At 44.6% G+C, this 24818-nt stretch overlaps 1 protein-coding gene across 10 annotated transcripts in view; it reads right to left on the bottom strand.

Moving 5' to 3' along the window:
* MCF2 (MCF.2 cell line derived transforming sequence) overlaps nucleotides 1-24818 on the bottom strand; it is a 208738-nt gene that overhangs the window by 143140 nt on the left and 40780 nt on the right. For all 10 annotated transcript variants that reach the window (XR_005773943.1, XM_040405657.1, XM_040405660.1 and 7 more), the window contains exons 2-3: nucleotides 21581-21649; nucleotides 8012-8126 (exon numbers count right to left, since the gene is read on the bottom strand). Coding sequence is in view for 9 of the 10 variants with exons in the window: in XM_040405657.1 (XP_040261591.1) it covers nucleotides 8012-8126; nucleotides 21581-21649 (184 nt within the window). In the remaining variant the exon portion in view is untranslated. The remainder of the gene's footprint in view (nucleotides 1-8011; nucleotides 8127-21580; nucleotides 21650-24818) is intronic.

Below are 24818 nucleotides of genomic sequence, written 5' to 3'. Positions count from 1 at the left end.
GGAAGCGCTCACTAGTATGTATTAGGTGCATGGAGCAGGTGAAGCGCTGTGAGCGCTGCCGGTACTCACCCTACTTCTTCTCTGGCCCGCGCTGCACTTCATGTCCTGACCTCGTACAGCATCAGAAAGTAGTGACCCGACACTGTGCGCAGTCAGATGATGCAGCGCGACCCGGAGAAGGCAATGGAGTGCGACTGGAGAATTGATCGCCGGACCTAGTGAGCAGCAGCAGAGTTCTTTATTTTATCTCTGAACTGAGGTCTGATAGGGGTCTGACATGGAGTTCTCAAAGGGTCCTGGCATGAAAGTCTGATCTAGGGTCTGATGGGTGTCTGACATGGAGGTCTGATGGGGTTCTGGCATGGAGGTTTCATGGGTGTCTAGGCATGGAGGTCTGATGGAGTCTGACATGGAGGTCTGATGGGGTCTGACATGGAGGTCTGATGGGGTCTGACATGGAGGTCTGATGGGGTCTGACATGGAGGTCTGATGGGGTCTGACATGGAGGTCTGATGGGGTCTGACATGGAGGTCTGATGGGGTCTGACATGGAGGTCTGATGGCGTCTGACATGGAGGTCTTATGGGGGTCTGATGTGAGTTCCTGATATGGGAGTCTGAACTGAGTTCCTGATTTGGGGGTCTGATTTGAGGATCTGATCTGAGGATTTGATATAAGGTCTGATGGAAAAAATTTTTTTTTCTTATTTTCCTCTTCTGAAACCTGGGGTGCATCTTATCATCCGGTGTTTCTTATAAAGAGAAAAATGGGGTATGTAAATGCAAAGAAACTACGCTTATTAGGAATCTACGCGACTGAATAACCTGTTAAATTTGTTGTTCAGTTTGTTTTAGTGTGAAATGTGTAGTGTACACAATAAAGTAAAAAAAAACTATGTCCAAGAAAAAAAAATTTCTATATTTTCCACACAAAAAGTATATAAATTACAAAGCAATTTATATGTGCTCTCAAACAGCACAAAAAAAATGCAATTTCTCTGACATAAAAGTAGGCCTTATATCGATCACGTCAATAAAAAAAAGTTGACTCCTTAAACCGAAAAAATTAGCTGGTGATTAAAGGGTTAAAGGGTTTAAAATTGTCTTTATTTCAGATACAGCACCACTGGCTGTGTCTGATATTGCAGCTTAGCCTCAAGAATTGCATTGTTGATAAAAGTAGACACCTCTTTCTAATCTCATACAACCCCTTTAATTTTCTGCATAATGATAATAATGAAAGCCCCAATGCAGCCAAAGTCTGAACAAATACAAATATTTTCACATAATAATAATAGCACATAACAATACCAGATGCAGCCACTAGATGGTGATAAAGAGCAGGACAACTGTTCATTCTAATAGTAAAATATTTTGACTCTTTAGAGGCCTTACAATTATAATACATTTTGAGGGGTAGACTGGCCATAGACCCTACAAGTTTTCCTTGAAGGCCGATGCCCATAGGGCCACCCAATTACCAATGGTATTTGGTTCTGTGGGATGGTATTCTGTGCTGCACTATGGTATTACTACCAACTTGTATTGGCCCCATCTACTTGTGTTGTCCCGTGTTCTGTCAATTTGTGCCTAACTACAACATTGGGGCCACTGTTAGGTTCTTTCCAGGGCCACTTTAAGTTCCCAGTCCGCCCCTGTACATTTTATAATTCAATGCATATTAAATATACACTGACGTAACCAGTGGCCTGCCTAGGGGCAGGCGGTCCACCCTGGGTGCCAGGCTGTCAGCTATACAGTGCTGCCTGAGCAGCAGCGCCAAGCCCAATGTCACAGCAAGGAAGGAGAGCTGTGATTCTCTTAGTAGAAAGGACCTTTGATGACATCATCACCATGTGACCAGTAACATAGCGATATTACTGGTCACATGGCTATGAGGTAATCAAAGGTCCTTTCTCTCTATCAGGAGTGTTGCTGCAGGAGAATTTTGCCATAATTTTTGGAGCTTTTTGTGTGAAGATTACATCAGTAAAAGGTGACAGGAGCTGTTATGCTAATATACTGTAAGCTACTGTATAGTGTGGGGTGCTGTATAGTGTGGGGTGCTGTATACTGTGGGGTGCTGTATATTGTGTGGAGCTATACTGCTCTACTTTATACTATGGTAGTGCTGTATACTGTGGGGTGCTATATACTGAGGGGTGCTGTATATTGTTGGGTGCTATACTGCTCTACTGTATACTGTGGGGTGCTGTACTGCTCTACTGTATACTGGTGGGTGCTGTATACCGTGAGGTGCTGTATATTGTGGGGTGCTGTATAGTGTGGGGTGCTGTACTGCTCTACTGTATACTGTGTGGTGCTGTATACTGTGGGGTGCTGTATACTGTATACTATGGGGTGCTGTATACTGTGGGGTGCTGTATACTGTAGGGTGCTAGATACTGAGGGGTGCTGTATATTGTGGGGTGCTATACTGCTCTACAGTATACTGTGGGGTGCTGTATATTGTGGGGTGCTGTATAGTGTGGGGTGCTGTACTGCTATAATGTATACTGTGGGGTGCTGTATACTGTGGGGTGCTGTATACTGTGGGATGCTGTATACTGTGGGGTGCTGTACTGCTCTACTGTATACTATGAGGTGCTGTATACTGTGGGGTGCTGTATAGTGTGGGGTGTTGTACTGCTCTACTGTATACTGTGGGGTGCTGTATATTGTGGAGTGCTATACTGCTCTACTGTATACTGTGGGGTGCTATATACTGTGGGGTGCTATAATGCTCTACTGTATACTGTGGGGTGCTATACTGCTCTACTGTATTCTGTGGGGTGCTGTATACTGTGGGCTGCTGTATATTGTGGGGTGCTATACTGCTCTACTGTATACTGTGGGGTGCTGTATACTGTATACTGTGGGGTGCTATATATTGTGGAGTGCTATAGTGCTCTACTGTATATTGTGGGGTGCTGTATACTGTGGGGTGCTGTATATTGTGGGGTACTGTATACTGTGAGGTGCTGTATACTGTGGAGTGCTATACTGCTCTACTGTATATTGTGGGGTGCTGTATACTGTATACTGTGAGGTGCTGTATACTGTGGAGTGCTATACTGCTCTACTGTATACTGTGAGGTGATATACTGTATGCTATAGGATGATATACTGCATACTGTAGGGTGTTATACTATGTATTGCATACTGTGAGGTACTATATACTGTGGGGTGCTGCATACTGTGGGGTGCTATACTATATATTGCATACTGTGGGGTACTGTATACTATAGGGTGCTTTACTGCATACTGTGGGGTACTGTATACTATAGGGTGCTATACTGCATACTGTGGGTGCTGTATACTATAGGGTGCTATACTGCATACTGTGGGGTGCTGTATACTATAGGGTGCTATACTGCATACTGTGGGGTGCTGTATACTATAGGGTGCTATACTGTATACTGTGGGGTACTGTATACTGGGCGGTGTTATATACTGTGGGGTATTACACTGTATACTGCAGAGTGTTGTACGCTATACACTATGAGGGGCTGGGGGTGTTATACAATAGACGTCAATTCAACAAATCTGACCTAGATAAATGAAGGGTATTAGGTTCTCCTAAATAAAAACTGCCCCCTCCCTACAGTTGATAGCCCCCAATTTACATTTATCCTATAATCTGTAATAATAATTCCACTCTATTTCATTAAAAGTTCTCCGACCACTAAACACCGGCGAGCTATCGTAGTGTATTATTCTGTGTTCACTCCTGCGCCAGGTATGTGGTTCTGTGCACTGGCACCACTCGTCCCTTTATTGCTTCCTTTTCAATGATTAATTGCATTAATTACATGGCTTAGGGTCAGCACTGACGATAGCTGTCCTCTAAAATCGCTTCATACACTGCCCCCAAAATGTGTGCCAGATCCCTGGCATCCTCAGGGGTAATGGGCAACGACACTATATACGTGGCATAGTTTTCATTAATATTTGCCAGAAAAAATAAACATGGGGCACAAAGCAAAAGAGGAGACGGTCGGGGCAAATGTACAGAGGAGGCCCAAGATGGGTAAACAGCCCCCGGCCTATGATATACTTAATCCGCCCCTAGTGCGCGCTCTGATAAGCCAGGGAGCGCACTCACGCCTATCTCACTTATATGCTCCCCGCCGGCCGCCGCTCGCCTTCCAGGTGGGAAAACCTCCCATCTTCCTTGTAGCCGCTTGCTCCAGAGCAAGAAAACGTCTGTGCTGTGCTGCCTGTGCCTTCTAGTGAAGTGACCACCTCACCAGTGTTGTGTGTGTCAGTGTGTGTCTGCAGATACACTGCCGTCGAGCTGAGCCTGCAAAAAGCACTGTGATGTGTGGCAGTTAGGAGTGGTGCAGACAGTCACAGTGGCACTGTGGTGTGTGGCAGTTAGGAGTGGTGCAGACAGTCACCGTGGCACTGTGGTGTGTGGGAGTTAGGAGTGGTGCAGACAGTCACCGTGGCACTGTGGTGTGTGGCAGTTAGGAGTGGTGCAGACAGTCACCCTTGCACTGTGGTGTGTGGCAGTTAGGAGTGATGCAGACAGTTACAGTGGCACTGTGGTGTGTGGCAGTTAGGAGTGGTGCAGACAGTCACTGTGGCACTGTGGTGTGTGGCAGTTAGGGGTGGTGCAGACAGTCACCCTTGCACTGTGGTGTGTGGCAGTTAGGAGTGATGCAGACAGTCACAGTGGCACTGTGGTGTGTGGCAGTTAGGAGTGGTGCAGACAGTCACCGTGGCACTGTGGTGTGTGGCAGTTAGAAGTGGTGCAGACAGTCACCGTGGCACTGTGGTGTGTGGGAGTTAGGAGTGGTGCAGACAGTCACCGTGGCACTGTGGTGTGTGGCAGTTAGGAGTGGTGCAGACAGTCATAGTGGGACTGTGGTGTGTGGCAGTTAGGAGTGGTGCAGACAGTCACCGTGGCACTGTGGTTTGTGGGAGTTAGGAGTGATGCAGACAGTCACCGTGGCACTGTGGTGTGTGGCAGTTAGGAGTGGTGCAGACAGTCACCCTTGCACTGTGGTGTGTGGCAGTTAGGAGTGATGCAGACAGTTACAGTGGCACTGTGGTGTGTGGCAGTTAGGAGTGGTGCAGACAGTCACTGTGGCACTGTGGTGTGTGGCAGTTAGGGGTGGTGCAGACAGTCACCCTTGCACTGTGGTGTGTGGCAGTTAGGAGTGATGCAGACAGTCACAGTGGCACTGTGGTGTGTGGCAGTTAGGAGTGGTGCAGACAGTCACCGTGGCACTGTGGTGTGTGGCAGTTAGAAGTGGTGCAGACAGTCACCGTGGCACTGTGGTGTGTGGGAGTTAGGAGTGGTGCAGACAGTCACAGTGGCACTGTGGTGTGTGGGAGTTAGGAGTGGTGCAGACAGTCACCGTGGCACTGTGGTGTGTGGCAGTTAGAAGTGGTGCAGACAGTCACCGTGGCACTGTGGTGTGTGGGAGTTAGGAGTGGTGCAGACAGTCACAGTGGCACTGTGGTGTGTGGGAGTTAGGAGTGGTGCAGACAGTCACCGTGGCACTGTGGTGTGTGGGAGTTAGGAGTGGTGCAGACAGTCACCGTGGCACTGTGGTGTGTGGGAGTTAGAAGTGGTGCAGACAGTCACAGTGGCACTGTGGTGTGTGGGAGTTAGGAGTGGTGCAGACAGTCACCGTGGCACTGTGGTGTGTGGCAGTTAGGAGTGATGCAGACAGTCACAGTGGCACTGTGATGTGTGGCAGTTAGGAGTGGTGCAGACAGTCACAGTGGCACTGTGGTATGTGGCAGTTAGGAGTGGTGCAGACAGTGGCACTGTGGCAGAACAGTGTGCAGACAAGAGGCAGCAGACTAGATAGACTAGAGAGGTATTTTTTCAGTTAAGGGCCTTGCTGCCTTGAATTTTCAATGGGGGAGAGGGGTGTTGAGGAGTCACAAGGCTGCTGCCAGCCAGGGCAGAAATTTACAAGGGGCCCAAACAGTGGCATAGCTAGAAATGACTGGACCCCACAGCATATTTTTGAATGGGGCCCCAGTAATTTTTTTCCCTTCCATTCATGCCGCCCCCATTCCTGTGGCTAGTAAAGATCGCTCTCTCCGACCAGGGCAGCTGTTCCATCAGTTTTGTACACTATCCATACTGTCACTTGATATAATTTCATTGTGTAATACTGTTGAGGGGGCCCTGACAAAATCTTTGTCCTCCTCCTCCTGGATGGGCCCCTTCGGGGTCAGGGCCCCATAGCAGCCACTTCCCCTGCTTCCCCTATAGTTACGCCCCTGGGCCCAAATATGGATGGGAAAGGACCAGGCTTATTAATCTGTAAGATACCAGTAAGATACGGCGCTGCAGGACGTGACTTGAGTCCTAGCGCTGTACAGGTATGGCGGGCTGATCGGGCAGATGCAGGAGCTGTGCCCGTCCGATCAGCGGCACCGGTCTGGCTGTCACTGTCAGCTGAGTCCCTGCTATCAGGGCAGGGTGCACCAGCATCAGTGAAAACTCCAGCCCGCTCTATAAAAATATAACATGATCCGCCCTGTCAGGTGAACCTATATAAAAAAAATATATATAAAAGCTTCACCTTCCTTCACAAAATGTGTAATGCCAAGCTTACATTGTATTTTCATGGTGACAGATTCCCTTAAAATTTTCATTTACCAGCAATTTTCTGTTTACTAGCGATAAAAAATGTTATTTCAAACTAAATAAATATTTCAGTATATTTAAATGTAAAAATAAAGTTTCCTATGGTTTCAGCGGGGCTGCAATAACTCCTGTTGCATACCAGAGGGAGCTCTCGCCTGAGAGGAATTCTTTGAATTTTAAGCTGTCCCTGGCACACCACAAGATAGGATATCGTCAATTCCTATAGACGGCCGCACGTTGGTGCGGGGATTTAGCGCAGACAGTGGCTGCAGTCGTCGGGGCGTACGTCGCTCCGCATCTTCATCGGACTCGGTCAGTAGCTCATCTCGCAGCCGGAGCGAGGTCCGTAGGTCTCGCAGCCGGAGGTCAGACCACGGGGGGCGGTCGCGTCTTAGTCGCAGACACCGCAGTTCCCGTGGCTCCAGGAGGCACAGAGATTGGTCGGATTCCTCGCGTTCCAGTGTGGAATTTTGTGGTCTTCCAGAAAGGATAGTCGCATTTTTGGGAATATCTCAGGAACGGTACGTGCTAGAGAGCTGTTACCCCCACAAGATTTCTTTCCAGGTAGCAAGGGATGTGTATACCAAGTTTCGTTGAAATCGATGGTTGCGTTTTTGAGTGATCGCGAAACATACACACATACATATATACATCCTTCTTTATATATATATATATATAGATTGTGACATTTTTTGATAGGGAAGGCAGGTATTTTCCTCCCAACATGGGCGGCTGGGCTGATTTCCAGCCAGGTGAGATCAAATACCGGACTGGAGTTTAAGTTCCGGTCCGGGTTTTGGCAGCACCTGGCTGTCCTTTAAATAGGCAGCTGGGCTCAGCAGCTGGGTCTCTGTTTTGGGATCTGAAGCATGGTGCCGTGCTGGAAGGTTGAGAGCCGCATGAGGGCTGCATGCTGGGAAACAGGCCCCCTAAAGCCTGCTGTGGACTGCCAGGGATAAAACGGCTAGCAAGGTGACCTGTCTGTTCTATGGACTTTTCATTGTGTGAATTAACACCAAGACTGTAAAGAGTCTTTTTTTCTTTTGCCTTTTGTGTGAGTAAACACTGACATTTTGATTTACGAACTTGTTTTGCCTCTGTACTGCGTCCGCTTACCCTGCCTACCAGAGCGAATCCTCACAAGATGTTAATCAAAGGGGGAGTTGTCCTTTAAGTCCAGGTAAACATCACATCCGTCTTTCTCATATGTAAACTGAAAGACACTTTCATGGACTATATCGAGCAGGCAGCACCATCTAAACATTTACTTTTCAAGGACGATTAATATTATTTCACTCTTTGACCTTTCCATGTAAGTATAAACCCCCTGACAGCTAAAGCCGCCATTAGAAAGCTGTGTTTACAAATCGGCTTAGGTCTACCAGAAAAAGCCCTACCTTGGAATGGAGGTTAAATATGTCAGCACGGTCTCCAGTACGTTCTCCGGAACGTCATTGAATGTGGCATGCTCAGGAAGTGTGATGATCCAGTCGTTATCCTTTCCCCGGCCACCTAAAAAATGTAAATGGCATATTTTATAGCTATCACATACAGATTTGTAAAACAGGGCCATCTAGAAATTCTAAAACATGAAATAAATTACTGATATACAGAGCGGTGATGATCTAGCTAAACGTAGTGAAGTTTCATAAAAAAATTGTATGACACATGTATAAAAAAATCTCAATAATATTCATTAAAGTTGTTGTTCAGGATGTTGACCTTGATCTCCTATTCTGAGGACACCCCATACCCCTGCTGATCAGCTGTGTAGTTGTAGCATACATGCCAGAAGTCGGGGCCGGACCACTGAAATTAATGGGAGTAGTGCTGCAGTTACCTTTGGTGCCAGAACTACACATGTCTGGCCATTCTGTAATCAACAGGTAACAGCTGATAAGCAGAAGTGTGCAGTGACGGACCCCGCTCATTTAAAATTGATAGCTTATCCTGAGGCCATCAATATCAAAATCCTGGAAAACCCCTTTAAGAAAAGGAACTGCTGATAGAAATGCTATCTCTTGTTTCCTTCTCTCTGGTGAGATCTGTCATCGTGGCATTTCAATTTATCTGCATCAAGATTTCTGAAATCGGCTTTTCACAGAGGGAGCTGATGGCACTTATATCTGTTGAGGGCACCAGCAACCTGATGAAGAACAAGGGCTCAGCCACTCTAGAGTTGCTGCCACACTTCTATACCTTGGTATATATGTATAGTGTGTGTGTCCATGCACTCCTATCTGGACTCAAGTTAATCAGCATAATGATCATAAAACATTAGTGTTGATCAAGCACCAAAGTGCTTGTGTGCTCGAGTAGAACACTTTGAGATGCATGGAAGTCAATGGGAGAAACCCAGGCACCCCCTGCTCTGAAGAGGGGAAGGTGTCAGGACTCTAGTTCGGCTTTGGAGTCCCTGCTCTGACTCCATATATAGCTATGTTCATATATGGAGTCAGTGCTTGGAGTTCTACTGCGACCTATACAGTAGAAGTCTCATATATTATTATTTTTTATTCTTAAATGACTGGCTATGCAGCTATATAGTGTAGTGGTTAAAGTTCTGGGCTATGATGCAGAAGCTGTGAGTTCAAATCCTGTCACTTTTACTGTATAGGTCTCAGTAGAAGTACAGTACAGTAGAAGTCTCATATTTTTATTTTTTAGTGACTGGCTATGCAGCTATATAGTGTAGTGGTTAAAGTTCTGGGCTATGATGCAGATGCTGTGAGTTCAAATCCCACAAACTTTTTCAGAAATAGAGGCTAAACTTAATTTAAACATATAAATTTTTATATATATATATATGTAAGTTTTTAGCCATAATATATTTACACATATTATTATATATTTAGAATATATAATATATTATAAAATAATATAATATATATAAATATATTATGGCTAAAACATCAGTAGTAGTTTCCCACATATTATGCATTCATATACAGTTGCAAGAAAAAGTACGTGAACCCTTTGGAATGATATGGATTTCTGCACAAATTGGTCATAAAATGTGATCTGATCTTCATCTAAGTCACAACAATAGACAATCACAGTCTGCTTAAACTAATAGCACACAAATAATTCAATGTTACCATGTTTTTATTGAACACACCATGTAAACATTCACAGTGCAGATGGAAAAAGTATGTGAACCCTTGGATTTAATAACTGGTTGAACCTCCTTTGGCAGCAATAACTTCAACCAAATGTTTCCTGTAGTTGCAGATCAGACGTGCACAACGGTCAGGAGTAATTCTTGACCATTCTTCTTTACAGAACTGTTTTAGTTCAGCAATATTCTTGGGATGTCTGGTGTGAATCGCTTTCTTGAGGTCATGCCACAGCATCTCAATTGGGTTGAGGTCAGTACTCTGACTGGGCCACTCCAGAAGGCGTATTTTCTTCTGTTTAAGCCATTCTGTTGTTGATTTACTTCTATGCATTGGGTCGTTGTCCTGTTGCAACATCCATCTTCTGTTGAGCTTCAGCTGGTGGACAGATGGCCTTAAGTTCTCCTGCAAAATGTCTTGATAAACTTTGGAATAAATTTTTCCTTCGATGATAGCAATCCGTCCAGGCCCTGATGCAGCAAAGCAGCCTCAAACCATGATGCCCCCACCACCTTACTTCACAGTTGGGATGAGGTTTTGATGTTGGTGTGCTGTGCCTCTTTTTCTCCACACATAGTGTTGTGTGTTTCTTCCAAACAATTCAACTTTGGTTTCATCTGTCCACAGAATATTTTGCCAGTACTGCTGTGGAACATCCAGGTGCTCTTGGGCAAACTGTAAGCATGCAGCAATGTTTTTTTGGACAGCAGTGGCTTCCTCTGTGGTATCCTCCCATGAAATCCATTCTTGTTTAGTGTTTTACGTATCATAGATTCGCTAACAGGGATGTTAGCATATGCCAGAGACTTTTGTAAGTCTTTAACTGACACTCTAGGATTCTTCTTCACCTCATTGAGCAGTCTGCGCTGTGCTCGTGCAGTCATCTTTACAGGACGGCCACTCCTAGGGAGAGTAGCAGCAGTGCTGAACTTTCTCCATTCATAGACAATTTGTCTTACCGTGGACTGATGAACAGCAAGGCTTTTGAAGATACTTTTATAACCCTTTCCAGCTTTATGCAAATCAACTATTCTTAAATGTAGGTCTTCTGAGAGCTCTTTTGTGCGAGGCATCATTCACATCAGGCAATGCTTCTTGTGAAAAGCAAACCCAGAACTGCTGTGTGTTTTTCATAGGGCAGGGCAGCTGTAACCAACACCTCCAATCTCATCTCATTGATTGGACTCCAGTTGGCTGACACCTCACTCCAATTAGCTTTTGGAGATGTCGTTAGTCTAGGGGTTCACATACTTTTTCCACCTGCACTGTGAATGTTTACATGGTGTGTTCAATAAAAACATGGTAACACTTAATTCTCTCTGTGTTATTAGTTTAAGCAGACTGTGATTGTCTATTGTTGTGACTTAGATGAAGATCAGATAACATTTTATGACCAATTTATGCAGAAATCCATATCATTCCAAAGGGTTCACATACTTTTTCTTGCAACTGTAAATCAGAAGTATGATTTTATATATATATTAGTAATTACACATTTATTTTGGGCAATACATTTTTTACAATTACTAAAAAAAATACTGAATTGAACTCACAGCTTCTGCCCAGAACTTTAACCACTACACTATATAGTTGAATAGCCAGTCACTAAAACAAAAAAAAAAAAAAAATGAGACTGTGTAGGTCTCAGTAGAAGTACAGTACAGTAGAAGTCTCATTTTATTTTTTAAGTAACTGGCTATGCAGCTATTATAGCTGAGTGGTTAAGTGCCTTGCCTCTAATGCAGAAGGTTGTGAGTTCGAATCCTGGCAGAAACTTTTCTGAACTACAGGCTAAATTAGATTTAAATACACTGGGGTGTCCCCAAGCACTGACTCCATATATGGACATAGATATACATTCACCTAAAGAATTATTAGGAACACAATACTAATACGGTGTTGGACCCCCTTTTGCCTTCAGAACTGCCTTAATTCTACGTGGCATTGATTCAACAGGTGATGATAGCATTCTTTAGAAATGTTGGCCCATATTGATAGGATAGCATCTTGCAGTTGATGGAGATTTGAGGAATGCACATCCAGGGCACGAAGCTCCCGTTCCACCACATCCCAAAGATGCTCTATTGGGTTGAGATCTGGTGACTGTGGGGCCATTTTAGTACAGTGAACTCATTGTCATGTTCAAGAAATCAATTTGAAATGATTCGAGCTTTGTGACATGGTGCATTATCCTGCTGGAAGTAGCCATCAGAGGATGGATACATGTTCTCATTCTGTTTATACCAAATTCGGACTCTACCATTTGAATGTCTCAACAGAAATCGAGACTCATCAGACCAGGCAACATTTTTACAGTCTTCAACAGTCCAATTTTAGTGAGCTCGTGCAAATTGTAGCCTCTTTTTCCTATTTGTAGTGGAGGTGAGTGGTACCCGGTGGGGTCTTCTGCTGTTGTAGCCCATCCGCCTCAAGGTTGTGTGTGTTGTGGCTTCACAAATGCTTTGCTGCATACCTCGGTTGTAATGAGTGGTTATTTCAGTCAACGTTGCTCTTCTATCAGCTTGAATCAGTCGGCCCATTCTCCTCTGACCTCTAACATCCACAAGGCATTTTTGCCCACAGGACTGCCGCATACTGGATGTTTTTCCCTTTTCACACCATTCTTTGTAAACCCTAGAAATGGTTGTGCGTGAAAATCCCAGTAACTGAGCAGATTGTAAAATACTCAGACCGGCCCGTCTGGCACCAACAACCATGCCACGCTCAAAATTGCCTAAATCACCTTTCTTTCCCATCCTGACATTCAGTTTGGAGTTCAGGAGATTGTCTTGACCAGGACCACACCCCTAAATGCATTGAAGCAACTGCCATGTGATTGGTTGACTAGATAATTGCATTAATGAGAAATAGAACAGGTGTTCCTAATTCTTTAGGTGAGTGTATATGGAGTCAGAGAAGGGACTCCTAAGCCGCAGACTCACACTGAGGGATTCTCTCACTGTACAGTGATCTTCTGCATAGAAATAGAGGCTAAATTAGATTTAAATACACTGACTCGAGCATCGCGCTTGAGAGCACGGGGTGTTTGGCCGAACGCCGTGATGTGCGGAGCATAGCGATGCTCGCTCAACACTAAAAAACATCCGTCCTCCGACTTTATCTTTATGATCAGTTCTATTTCTGAAGATGCTTTCAGTTGTGTGACAACTGTGGTTCTATTCTCTCATAAAGCTTGGGGGATTTCTTTGTCAGGATAGAGATATATATACACTGCGTGCAGAATTATTAGGCAAATGAGTATTTTGACCACATCATCCTCTTTATGCATGTTGTCTTACTCCAAGCTGTATAGGCTCGAAATCCTACTACCAATTAAGCATATTAGGTGATGTGCATCTCTGTAATGAGAAGGGGTGTGGTCTAATGACATCAACACCCTATATTAGGTGTGCATAATTATTAGGCAACTTCCTTTCCTTTGGCAAAATGGGTCAAAAGAAGGACTTGACAGGCTCAAAAAAGTCAAAAATAGTGAGATATCTTGCAGAGGGATGCAGCACTCTTAAAATTGCAAAGCTTCTGAAGCGTGATCATCGAACAATCAAGCGTTTCATTCAAAATAGTCAACAGGGTCGCAAGAAGCGTGTGGAAAAACCAAGGCGCAAAATAACTGCCCATGAACTGAGAAAAGTCAAGCGTGCAGCTAGCAAGATGCCACTTGCCACCAGTTTGGCCATATTTCAGAGCTGCAACATCACTGGAGTGCCCAAAAGCACAAGGTGTGCAATACTCAGAGACATGGCCAAGGTAAGAAAGGCTGAAAGACGACCACCACTGAACAAGACACACAAGCTGAAACGTCAAGACTGGGCCAAGAAATATCTCAAGACTGATTTTTCTAAGGTTTTATGGACTGATGAAATGAGAGTGAGTTTTGATGGGCCAGATGGATGGGCCCGTGGCTGGATTGGTAAAGGGCAGAGAGCTCCAGTCCGACTCAGACGCCAGCAAGGTGGAGGTGGAGTACTGGTTTGGGCTGGTATCATCAAAGATGAGCTTGTGGGGCCTTTTCGGGTTGAGGATGGAGTCAAGCTCAACTCCCAGTCCTACTGCCAGTTTCTGGAAGACACCTTCTTCAAGCAGTGGTACAGGAAGAAGTCTGAATCCTTCAAGAAAAACATGATTTTCATGCAGGACAATGCTCCATCACACGCATCCAAGTACTCCACAGCGTGGCTGGCAAGAAAGGGTATAAAAGAAGAAAATCTAAAGACATGGCCTCCTTGTTCACCTGATCTGAACTCCATTGAGAACCTGTGGTCCATCATCAAATGTGAGATTTACAAGGAGGGAAAACAGTACACCTCTCTGAACAGTGTCTGGGAGGCTGTGGTTGCTGCTGCACGCAATGTTGATGGTAAACAGATCAAAACACTGACAGAATCCATGGATGGCAGGCTTTTGAGTGTCCTTGCAAAGAAAGGTGGCTATATTGGTCACTGATTTGTTTTTGTTTTGTTTTTGAATGTCAGAAATGTATATTTGTGAATGTTGAGATGTTATATTGGTTTCACTGGTAAAAATAAATAATTGAAATGGGTATATATTTGTTTTTTGTTAAGTTGCCTAATAATTATGCACAGTAATAGTCACCTGCACACACAGATATCCCCCTAAAATAGCTAAAACTAAAAACAAACTAAAAACTACTTCCAAAAATATTCAGCTTTGATATTAATGAGTTTTTTGGGTTCATTGAGAACATGGTTGTTGTTCAATAATAAAATTAATCCTCAAAAATACAACTTGCCTAATAATTCTGCACTCCCTGTATATATATATATAAATATATACACATCCGTGTCAAAATCCACCACGTTGGTGTCACTGATCAGGTACAACGTCTTTTGCAGCAATTCCTTCTCATTTAATGGATATGAACTGGAAATAATTGGAAACATCAAATGCCAATCCAGAAAATGAGCAATCTTAATGGTCAGACCGTAGTCTGCCATGATTGCTGGCATGAAGAGGAGGGTCTCAAAAGCCATTGAACCTTATAAATTATATATCTTCATTAGACTTTTGATTAGTGTTGATCGAGCACCAAAGTGCTCGGGTGCTCTGGCCGAACACATCGGGATGTAATGGAAGTCAATGGGAGAACCTGAGCGGAGGGTGCCTGGTTCATAGGAAAAGGTCAGAAATTGATAGAAACACCACCGAAATGGTTCTGGAACAGCATGGGGAAGATGTCTGGATGCATCTTGGACTCCCAGGTCGCTGCTGGGAACTGTGTTGTCTGTGAGTAGTACGCCACTTTTACGGACTGACAATAATACGCACAAAACCAAAGATAAAATCGATTTTAAAGGAAAAATTGTTAGGAAGGATTCTTTCCTGTATATTTACTTGTATATAAAGTGCAAGTTCTGCCAAAAATTACAAGTAAGAGGCCCTTCTTTATGTGATATACAGGTTGTATACCTGTATATCACATAAAGAAGGGCCTCATTCACATTGTGGTACAAGTGTTCCTGTAGTGGGACTCCTACACTCATAAAGCATATGCACTAAGTTAAAGTGTTGCCAAAAATTACAAGGAACCGGCACTCCAATACACCCTTTGTTGCACATAAAGGAGGGCATCATACACACCCTTGAAAGATTATGTTTGATGGCCTGCTGGTGACCCTCTAAAACATTTGGAGCAAGGGCCTGCTGATATGACCATCTAAAACATTAGGGGCGAGGGCCTGCTGCTGAGCTGACCCTCTAAAACATTATGGGTGAGGGTCTGCTTCTGAGCTGATCTTCGAAAAAATTATGGTTGAGGGCCTGCTGCTGAGCTGACCCTCGAAAAAATTATATGCCGGGGCCTGCAAGTGAGCTGACCCTCTAAAAGGTTGTAAGTGAGGGCCTGCAGGTGAGCTAACCCTGTAAAAGATTGTAGGTGAGGGCCTGCTGGTGAGCTAACCCTCTAAAAGGTTGTAGGTGAGGGCCTGCAGGTCAGCTAACCCTGTAAAAGATTGTAGGTGAGGGCCTGCTGGTGAGCTGACCCTCTAAAAGGTTGTAGGTGAGGGCCTGCAGGTGAGCTAACCCTGTAAAAGATTGTAGGTGAAGGCCTGCTGGTGAGCTGATCCTATAAAATATTATATGTGGGGGCCTGCTGGTCAGCTGACCCGCTAACACATTATATGCGAGGGCCTGCTGATGAGATGACCCTGTAAAAGATTGTAGGTGAGGGCCTGCAGGTGAGCTGACCCTGTAAAACATTATATGCGAGGGCCTGCTGGTGAGCTGACTCTGTAAAAGATTTTAGGTGCGGGCCTGCTGGTGAGCAGACCCTCTAAAAAATTTAATGCGAGGGCCTGCTGGTGAGCTGACCCTGTAAAAGGTTGTAGGTGATGGCCTGCATGTGAGCTCACCCTCTAAAAAATTATATGCGAGGGCCTGCAGCTGGGCTGACCCTGTAAAACATTATATGCGAAGGGCATATATGCAACGAATAAGCATGTTGATATGATGGAAGAGGAGGATGAGAAAAGGAAGATTCGCGCTGAGAAGATGATCTGAGGGTGGTCTGGCTATCACCCTGTGTAATGTCTTTCCCCATTTCCATCTCTTCCACAAGCAAAGTGTTGTCCTTAATTGGTATGTGTGTGAGCTTGCCGAGCTCCAAAGCCGCCACCAAGTTACGGCCATTATCACACACAAACATGCCTGGTTCTAGGTTAAGTGGCGAGAGCCACAGCTCAGTTTGGTCTCTTATCCCCTGCAACAGCTCTGCGGCGGTGTGCTGTTTGTCCCCTAAGCATATCAGCTTGGCCTGTTGCCGCTTCCCCACTGCAGTGCTATACTGCTTGCAGCTACCGACTGATGACTGATTAGTGCTGCACGCGGATAATTCGGAGGTGGAAGTGGAGGAGGAGGTGGAGGAGGAGAAGTGGGGGTTGGAGGCACTAATGTAGGTGCTGGCAGAAACCCTGATCGACGTAGGGCCCGCAATCCTTTGCGTCCTTAACATACACCCAGTGTGCCGTCAGGGAAATGTATCGTCCCTGGCCGAATGCACTTGTCCATGTGTCCGTGGTTAAGTGGACCTTCCCAGTAACTGCGTTGGTCGGGGCACGTGTGATGTTACAGGACACATGTTGGTGTAAGGCGGGCACGGCACACCTTGAAAAATAAGGGCGGCTGGGTACTGCGTAATGCGGGACGGCCGCCGACATCAGGCTGCAGAAGGCCTCAGTGTCTACAAGCCTAAATGGCAACATTTCCAGGGCGAGTAATTTAGAAAGCTGCGCATTTAGTGCTATGGCCTGTGGTTGGGTGGCTGGGTATTTGCGCTTGCGTTCAAATGCCTGGGGTAAGGACATTTGTACGCTGTGCAGGGACAGGGAAGTGGATGTGGTCACTGATGGTGCTTGCGAAGGTCCAGGTGCAGGATGGGAGGCATCCGGGCCTGCGCCTTCAACAGGGGATTGGCTAGCATGTAACACAGGGTAAGAGGAGGCAGTGGTGTGACCCGCAGACACAGTATGTGGACCCAGGCATTCGGCCCAACCCATTCGGTTGCTAATGTTCACGCCCCTGCTCATTTCTGTATGGCACAGGTTGAAAATTACAATTCTTTTGTAGTCCGCACTTTCCTCAAAAAAGCGTTGGCAAGGGAGATTACCGCAAGGGGGTGGGGGAACAGTTGGGGGAACAGTTGCAGGCCTGTTTGGTGAGGCCCGCCTTCTCCCTTTTGCCACCCCACTGCCTCTTCCAGCCTGTTGTGGTGCTGCAGATCCCTCCCCCTCTGTACTGCTGTCCTCGCTCGGCTTCTCACCTTTCCAGGTTGGGTCAGTGATTTCATCGTCCACCACCTCCTCTTCCATTTCCTCACTCTGCTCATCCTCCTGACTTGTTGACCTAACAAGAACCTCACTTTTTGACAGCTGTGTCTCACCCTCATCATGAACCTCTTGAGACACTAATTGCGGTTGACTTATTGGCAACTGTGTCTCATCATCATCATCCACCTCATGAAACACTAATTGCCATTCCTCACCGTCATCTTTTTCTGACTGTGGATGCCCAAGAGTTTGGGAATCAGTGCACAAGATCTCCTCATGTCCCTCTTCAAGCGGGTTTGGCGAGAGGCCCAAATCAAGGAATGGCGATGAAAAGAGCACCTCGGAATATCCGAGTGTGGGATCACTTGTTTGCCAAGACTCTCCATGGTGGAAGGAAGGAGGATCAGGGTGAGGATTCTGTTGACCAGACTCTTGGCTACTGAGACTGGACTTTGTGGAAGACAGGGTGGTGCTTAACCTACTGGAAGCTTTATCTGCTGCAATCCAACCGACCACCTGGTCGCACTGGTATGACTTCGAGAGTGGTGTCCTGCGCCGCCCTGCAAACTAGGACATGAAGCTAGGTATCGTGGATGATAGTTTTTCTTGTGCTCTGGCAGCAGGCACAGTTTCATCGTGCCCAGGGCCACGGCCTGTGCATGCACCATCAGCATCACGGCCACTGCCTGTCCCTTACTGCTCGCTTTCTTCATATAAAATGTTACATATGATTGAAAGTCTGTCACACGTACAGTAGCATAGGATTTGGAAGTGTATGCGCATACAAATTTAAAAAGGTATTTGGGATAAGGAAACATCACACAGGAGATAACCCGCAGATAATGTCAATGCTGTCACCAGCGGCTAATGAAAAATTACAGGGAATGTCACTGTCACAGGTATTTGGGATGAGGAAACGTTATACAGGAGAGGTACCACTGGCAATGTCACTGTCCGCAGTGTCTATGCAAAAAAGTACACTGTATGTCACAGATAAATTTTTTCAGCACACACTTTACACTGCAGATGTGGCCCTGGTTATGTCACTATCAGAAGCGGACACCGTCTATTAAAAAAGTACATTGTATGTCACAGATATTTTTTTGATGCGCACACTTTACACAGGAGATGTGGCACAGCTAATGTCACTGTCCTCAGCGGACACCATCTACGGAAAAAGTGCACTGGATGTCAGATATTTTTGGGATGCGCACACGTTAAACTGGAGATGTGGCACAGCTAATGTCACTGTCCGCAGAGGACACCGTCTACGGAAAAAGTACACTGGATGTCACAGATATTTTTTGGATGCGCACACTTTACACTGGAGATGTGGCACAGCTAATGTCACTGTCCGGAGCAGACACCATCTACGGAAAAAGTACACTGGATGTCACAGATTTTTTTTGGGATGCACACACGTTACACTGGAGATGTGGCGCAGCTAATGTCACTGTCCACAGCGGACACAGTCTACCGAAATAGTACACTGGATGTCACAGATATTTTTTGGATGCGCGCACTTTACACTGGAAATGTGGCTCAGATAATGTCACTGCAGGATAACAGGCCGAACTGGATGGACAAATGTCTTTTTTCGGCCTTATGTACTATGTTACTATCCGCAGCTGACACCGTCTATGGAAAAAGTACACTGGATGTCAGATATTTTTGGGATGCGCACACTTTACACTGGTAATGTCGCAGTCTGCAGCAGCCTAACTATTGTACGCTATTGAGCGCAGGATGCGCTAAAAATAGATATTGCTGCCACACACAATAGTCCTTACAAGGACTTTTGGGTCTGTAAATTTTTAGCCATTTAGCGCAGGTTGCACTAAAAATATAGATTGCTGCTGCCACATACTGTACAATAGTCCTTAAAAGGACTTTTAGGTCTCTGAAAAGTTTTGGTGGTAAAAATATTCTTAAATCACTCCCTACACTGTCTGTCCTTTCCTCAGCACAGCTCTCCCTGACTAAGAATGAGCCGAACATGCGTTCCGGCCAGCCAATCACTGTAATGCCAGCAGCCAACATGGCTACGGCATTACAGTGAGGGCAGTACTTACATGCACGTTTTTTTGGGGGGGGGAGACTCGAGTATTGCGCTCGAGCACATGAGGTATTTGGCTGAATACCGCCATGTGCTGAGCATCGAGATGCTCGAGCTGAATTGGTGTTCGGCCGAGCATGCTCGATTATCACTACTTTTGATGTTGTGATTGATTTTTCAGTTCATCTACGATGTAGAAAAATTTACATTTGCTATCAGGAACAGCAACAACAGTTTTCTGTTGATAGATTTGTTATTCGTATGTGTAGTATAACTGCTATGAAAATGCTGTATGTCTGACTGGGAGCAAAATACAGTAACAAATTAATACCAAATATGGGTACTGTGTAATCAAGCTATTAAGGTATCAAAAATACTAATGAAAATCACACGTCTGACAGAGCCACTATAAAAAAATAGCAGGAAATGATACAGATTCTAATATATGCATCATGGATCCTGCATAACTGGAAGCCATGAAGCCAGTGTGATCAGAGCCTAACTATATCTAACTCTATCTGTATTTCTACTCATTCTTGACAGTATATAAGGAATGTACAGCAATCAGTCATAATAGTAAAACCAACTGGGTAATACAGTACTATGTAAGTCCATTGTGCCACCTAAACAGCTCTGACCTACAGCATCAAAGCATGAATTCCACAAGACCTATGAAGGTGTATTGTGATATCTGCTAGCAAGACATAAGAAAGAGATCACTTAAGTCCTGAAAGTTGAGAGGTTTGGCCTCCATGGATCGAATTTGTTTTTCCAGCACATCATGTTTAATCTGAGGCTAAATCAATTTGGAAGCCCAGTCAACACCTTGAACTTTTTGTCTTGTTTCTTAAACCATTCTTGAACAATTTTTACAGTGTGGCAGTGCATATTATCCTTCAGAAAGAAACCACTGTCATTAGAGAATACTGTTACCATGAAGGGATGTGCAGTACTTGGTCTCCAACAATGTTGAGGCAGATAGTACATATCTAAGTAATATCAACATGAATTCCAAGATACGATCTTTCCCAGCAGAACACTGACCAGAGAAAGACCTTGATTGTCCACGTTATGTAGACCAGGCCATCTTCTTCTGTTGCTCCATGGTTCTGTAGGCACTTTAGGCAGTGGACAGGGAGCAGCTTACGCACTCCGACCAGTCTGCAGCTAAACAGTTCCCATACACAGCAAGCTGCAATGCTCTGTGTGTTTTTACGGCCTCTCTATCATAGACAGAAGTTTTTCAGCAATTTGCACTACAATAGCTCTTCTGTGGGACTTGACCAAACAGATTAGCCTTCACTGCACACACAATTTATTGGGCGCTCATGACCCCATCTCCAGTTCAATCCCTTAGACCAATGTTTGGTACTATTCACTGCATACTGGGAACACAGCACACAACCTACCATTTTGAAGATGCTCTGACACTTTTAGCCATGACAAGTTGGCCTTTGTCAAAGTCTCTCAAATGTCTTCTGCTTCCACCACATAAATTTCAAGACTTGACTGTTAACTTGCTGCCTACCCCTTGACAGGTTCGATCGTAGTAAGATAATCAATGTTACTTCACTAGTCAGTGGTTTTAGGCTGGGTTTTCACATTCAGGTCTTTTGATGCAGTTTTTGAAGAGAAAGTCGTAAACAGAGGGCATTTATAAAGGAAAAAACTAATCTTCTCCTCTCCTTCTCAAATCCTGGCTTTGACTTCCAAAACTCTATGATAATAACCTGAACATAGAAACCCAACCTTATTGTTATGGCTGATCAGTCTATTTATAAGTAGTGCAGTCATAAATGGTCTGAGTACATTATCTCTCCAAGAAACCTTAGATGTTCTAAATCCCCATAATGTTTTATTAAGTACACTTGTGTGGCATTTCAGACTACAGGATAATACACCGGGTATAACTTTGCCAAACAGTCCACAAGTTCATGCTGAGGATTTAATTACAAGATAACATGGAGGGACAGAGAAGAGCACTCTGCTTACCTGACAGAAAGGCAAATTCTTTCATCAACAGATCATTGATGTCCTTTGCACAGACGGGAGCTGTAGTCTCTGTAAGACATGTTGACACTCATGTTCAGATCAGATCAAATTAAATGCATGCTATCATTCTTCTAAACATTTTGTGAATTTTCTTGATCATAGAATGAAGGAGCAACCTGCATACTTTAAGGCAGGGCTCTCACAAGCGGTCCAAAACGGATCAGTTTTACCCAATTCTGAATGGAAAAGAATCCGCTCAGAATGCATCAATTTGCCTCCGTTCAGTCTCCATTCCGCTCTGGAGGCGGACACCAAAACGCTGCCTGCAGCGTTTTGCTGTCCACCTGACGAATCGGAGCAAAACGGATCCGTCCTGACACACAATGTAAGTCAATGGGGACGGATCCGTTTTCTCTGACACAATAGAGAATGGCTATAGAAGACATAATACAACTGGATCCATTCATGACGGATGCATGCGGTTGTATTATTGTAATGGAAGCAATTTTGCAGATCTATGACGGATCTGCAAAAAACGCTGGTGTGAATGTAGCCTAAGGCCCCCCTCACACGGGTGAGTTTTCCGCACGGGTGCAATGTGTGAGGTGAACGCATTGCACCCGCACTGAATCTGGACCCATTCATTTCTATGGGGCTGTGCACATGAGCAGGGATTTTCACGCATCACTTGTGCGTTGCGTGAAAATCGCATCATGCTCTATATTGTGCGTTTTTCATGCAACGCAGGCCCCATAGAAGTGAATGGGGCTGCGTTAAAAAAAAACAAAAAAAAGTGCGGATGCGGTGCGATTTTCACGCATGGTTGCTAGGTGACGATCGGGATGGGGAGCCCATCTTTATTATTTTCCGTTATAACACAGTTATAAGGGAAAGTAATTGCATTCTTAATACAAAATGCTAAGATAATTAGGGATGGAGGGGTTAAAAAATTTTTTTTTATAATTAAACTCATTTACTTGTTCTAACAGCCCGGCTTGTCTTCTTTTTTCTTCTTTTTTCTTCTTTGATGACCTGGAAGGAATCACATGGTCCATCACATGATCCATTGCCATGGTGATGGATCATGTGATGGACCATGTGATGAGCGCAGTGATGTCACCAAAGGTCCTTTTCCTCCCAGGTCATCAAAGAAGAAGAAAGAAGAAGAAAGAAGAGAAGCCGGGCTGTGCGAACAAGTGGATGAGGTGAGTTAAATTTTTTTTTAAAAAAATTAACCCCTCCATCCCTATTTTATTTAGAATTCTGTATTAAGAATGCTATTATTTTCCCTTATAACCATGTTATAAGGGAAAATAATAAAATCTACACAACACCTAACCCAAACCCGAACTTCTGTGAAGAAGTCCGGGTTCGGGTCTGGGTATCAAACATGCCGATTTTTCTCACGCGCGTGCAAATCGCATTAAAACGCTTTGCACTTGCACTGAAAAATCTTGCATTTTCCCGCGACGCGCCCGCATCCTATCCGTCCCTTACACGCGACGCCCGTGTGAAAGAGGCCTAAGGCTGTCCATACATGATGTGACCCGGCCAGCAGGATTCCCATGCAGATCACCACTAAGGATAGGTCATCAATATTAAAAGCCTGGAAAACCCCTTTAATTCGTCCCCATTCATCTGGACCTGTAAAGGAAAGGTGACTTACCTGCTTCCCAGTGCCAGCTCCCCGCTCCTTCTCCTGCAGGCCTGCGATGCTCTGCTGGGCACCCTTAAAGTCAACGTGTCATTATGTGACCATTTGTCATGACGTAATTGGTGCGGGCCACCGCCAGTGATTGGCTACACCAGACGTTGACATCAAGGGAACCAAGCGGAGCATCTCAGGTTTGCAGGAGAAGGAGCGGAGGGCTGGCACATGCAGTAGGTATGTCATCTAATTCCTTTACAGCCCCCCCACCCCCCATTCTTGCACAATCTCTTTAAGAACTTTTAGTTCATTGCCTTTCTAAACTGTGACAGATTTTCCTATTGAAATTAATGTGATTTTGATGTTTTCATGTATTTAATGTATTTCTAGATGAATCAATGAAACAGTTGGAGCAATTCCCGGGTGCAGCTCTATGTTACTGCAGTAATTCCCTTTATCATAAGAAGCGGCTGTGGAGAATGCCAAGTATACATCAATGCTCTAATTTAGCAATCAGCAACCTGTTGTCCATGCATTGGATACAGACTTTGCTAAGTAATTATATCTCTGAGGATTGCAGAATTGTAAATGCAGCTCTGGTGTATAATGCAGGCTGCAACTCAGGATAAGTTGCTTGATTTTTGTGGAGTTTAACTCCATGTAAGGTGTATCAGTGGTGGCTGATCTTACAAAAGTGTGTATCTATTCATCTATTAGCCAGAGCAAAGGGCAGCTACAAAGAGCTATTCTGGAGGCACCAGCAAATTTGTGCAGTACCCCTATTGATTTCAATGGGCTGTGTATAATCCTACTTTCCTATGGTGACGCTGCAGGGAAATTGAAAACCTGCTGCCTGGTTCCCCCACACTGCTGACCTCTTGGGATCAGCTTGTCACCAGGAGGCCCTTCTTAACCTGCTCATACATTTAAGAGAGAGTTCACATGTCCGTTACATTTTCTGATCCATCAAAAGAACAGAAAAAAAACAGGATCCTGTAAAAAATTGTTCTTGTTACACTTTTGGCATCCGTTTGAGAGAGGTTTTTTTTAGACAGGAAAAAAAGTACAACATGCAGGATTTTTTTCCATCTAAAATAATGGATCTATGATGGGGATGGCGCAAACGGATGCCAAATGTGCAAAAGTAACCATTTTTTTACAGGATCCTGTAATAAAAACATTATGTGCATAACTGATGAACAGGATCCATTGTTTTACAGGATCCCGTTTTATTAATTATTCCCGTTTTATGTTCTTCTGACGGATCAGAAGAATGGAAGATGAAATGGAGATGTGAACTCTCCCTTAGACAGCTGTCAGAAAAGAAACTCTTCAGCTCATCTTCCTTAAGAACAAAAGGAGTGGGCATCAAACTTCAAAATGCCCAATCCTTCTTTCCTCCAATATCATCTACCAAGGGAATGTTAGCACATAAGGTGGTCGGCCCGTTCCTCTAAAATTCTTGTGTTCGACAGACATTAATCTAATCTGTATGGCCTGGTTGGGTAAAAACAGACAGACCCTTTAATGGTACACGTGATTAAATATATCCAAACCAGTAGAGTAACAGGAAGGATATAGGGTAAAGTC

Source organism: Bufo bufo, chromosome 8 (assembly GCF_905171765.1).
Source record: "Bufo bufo chromosome 8, aBufBuf1.1, whole genome shotgun sequence".
Lineage (NCBI taxonomy): Eukaryota > Metazoa > Chordata > Amphibia > Anura > Bufonidae > Bufo > Bufo bufo.
Note: the sequence above shows the minus strand (reverse complement) of the source record. Positions and strands in the feature narration are given on the sequence as shown.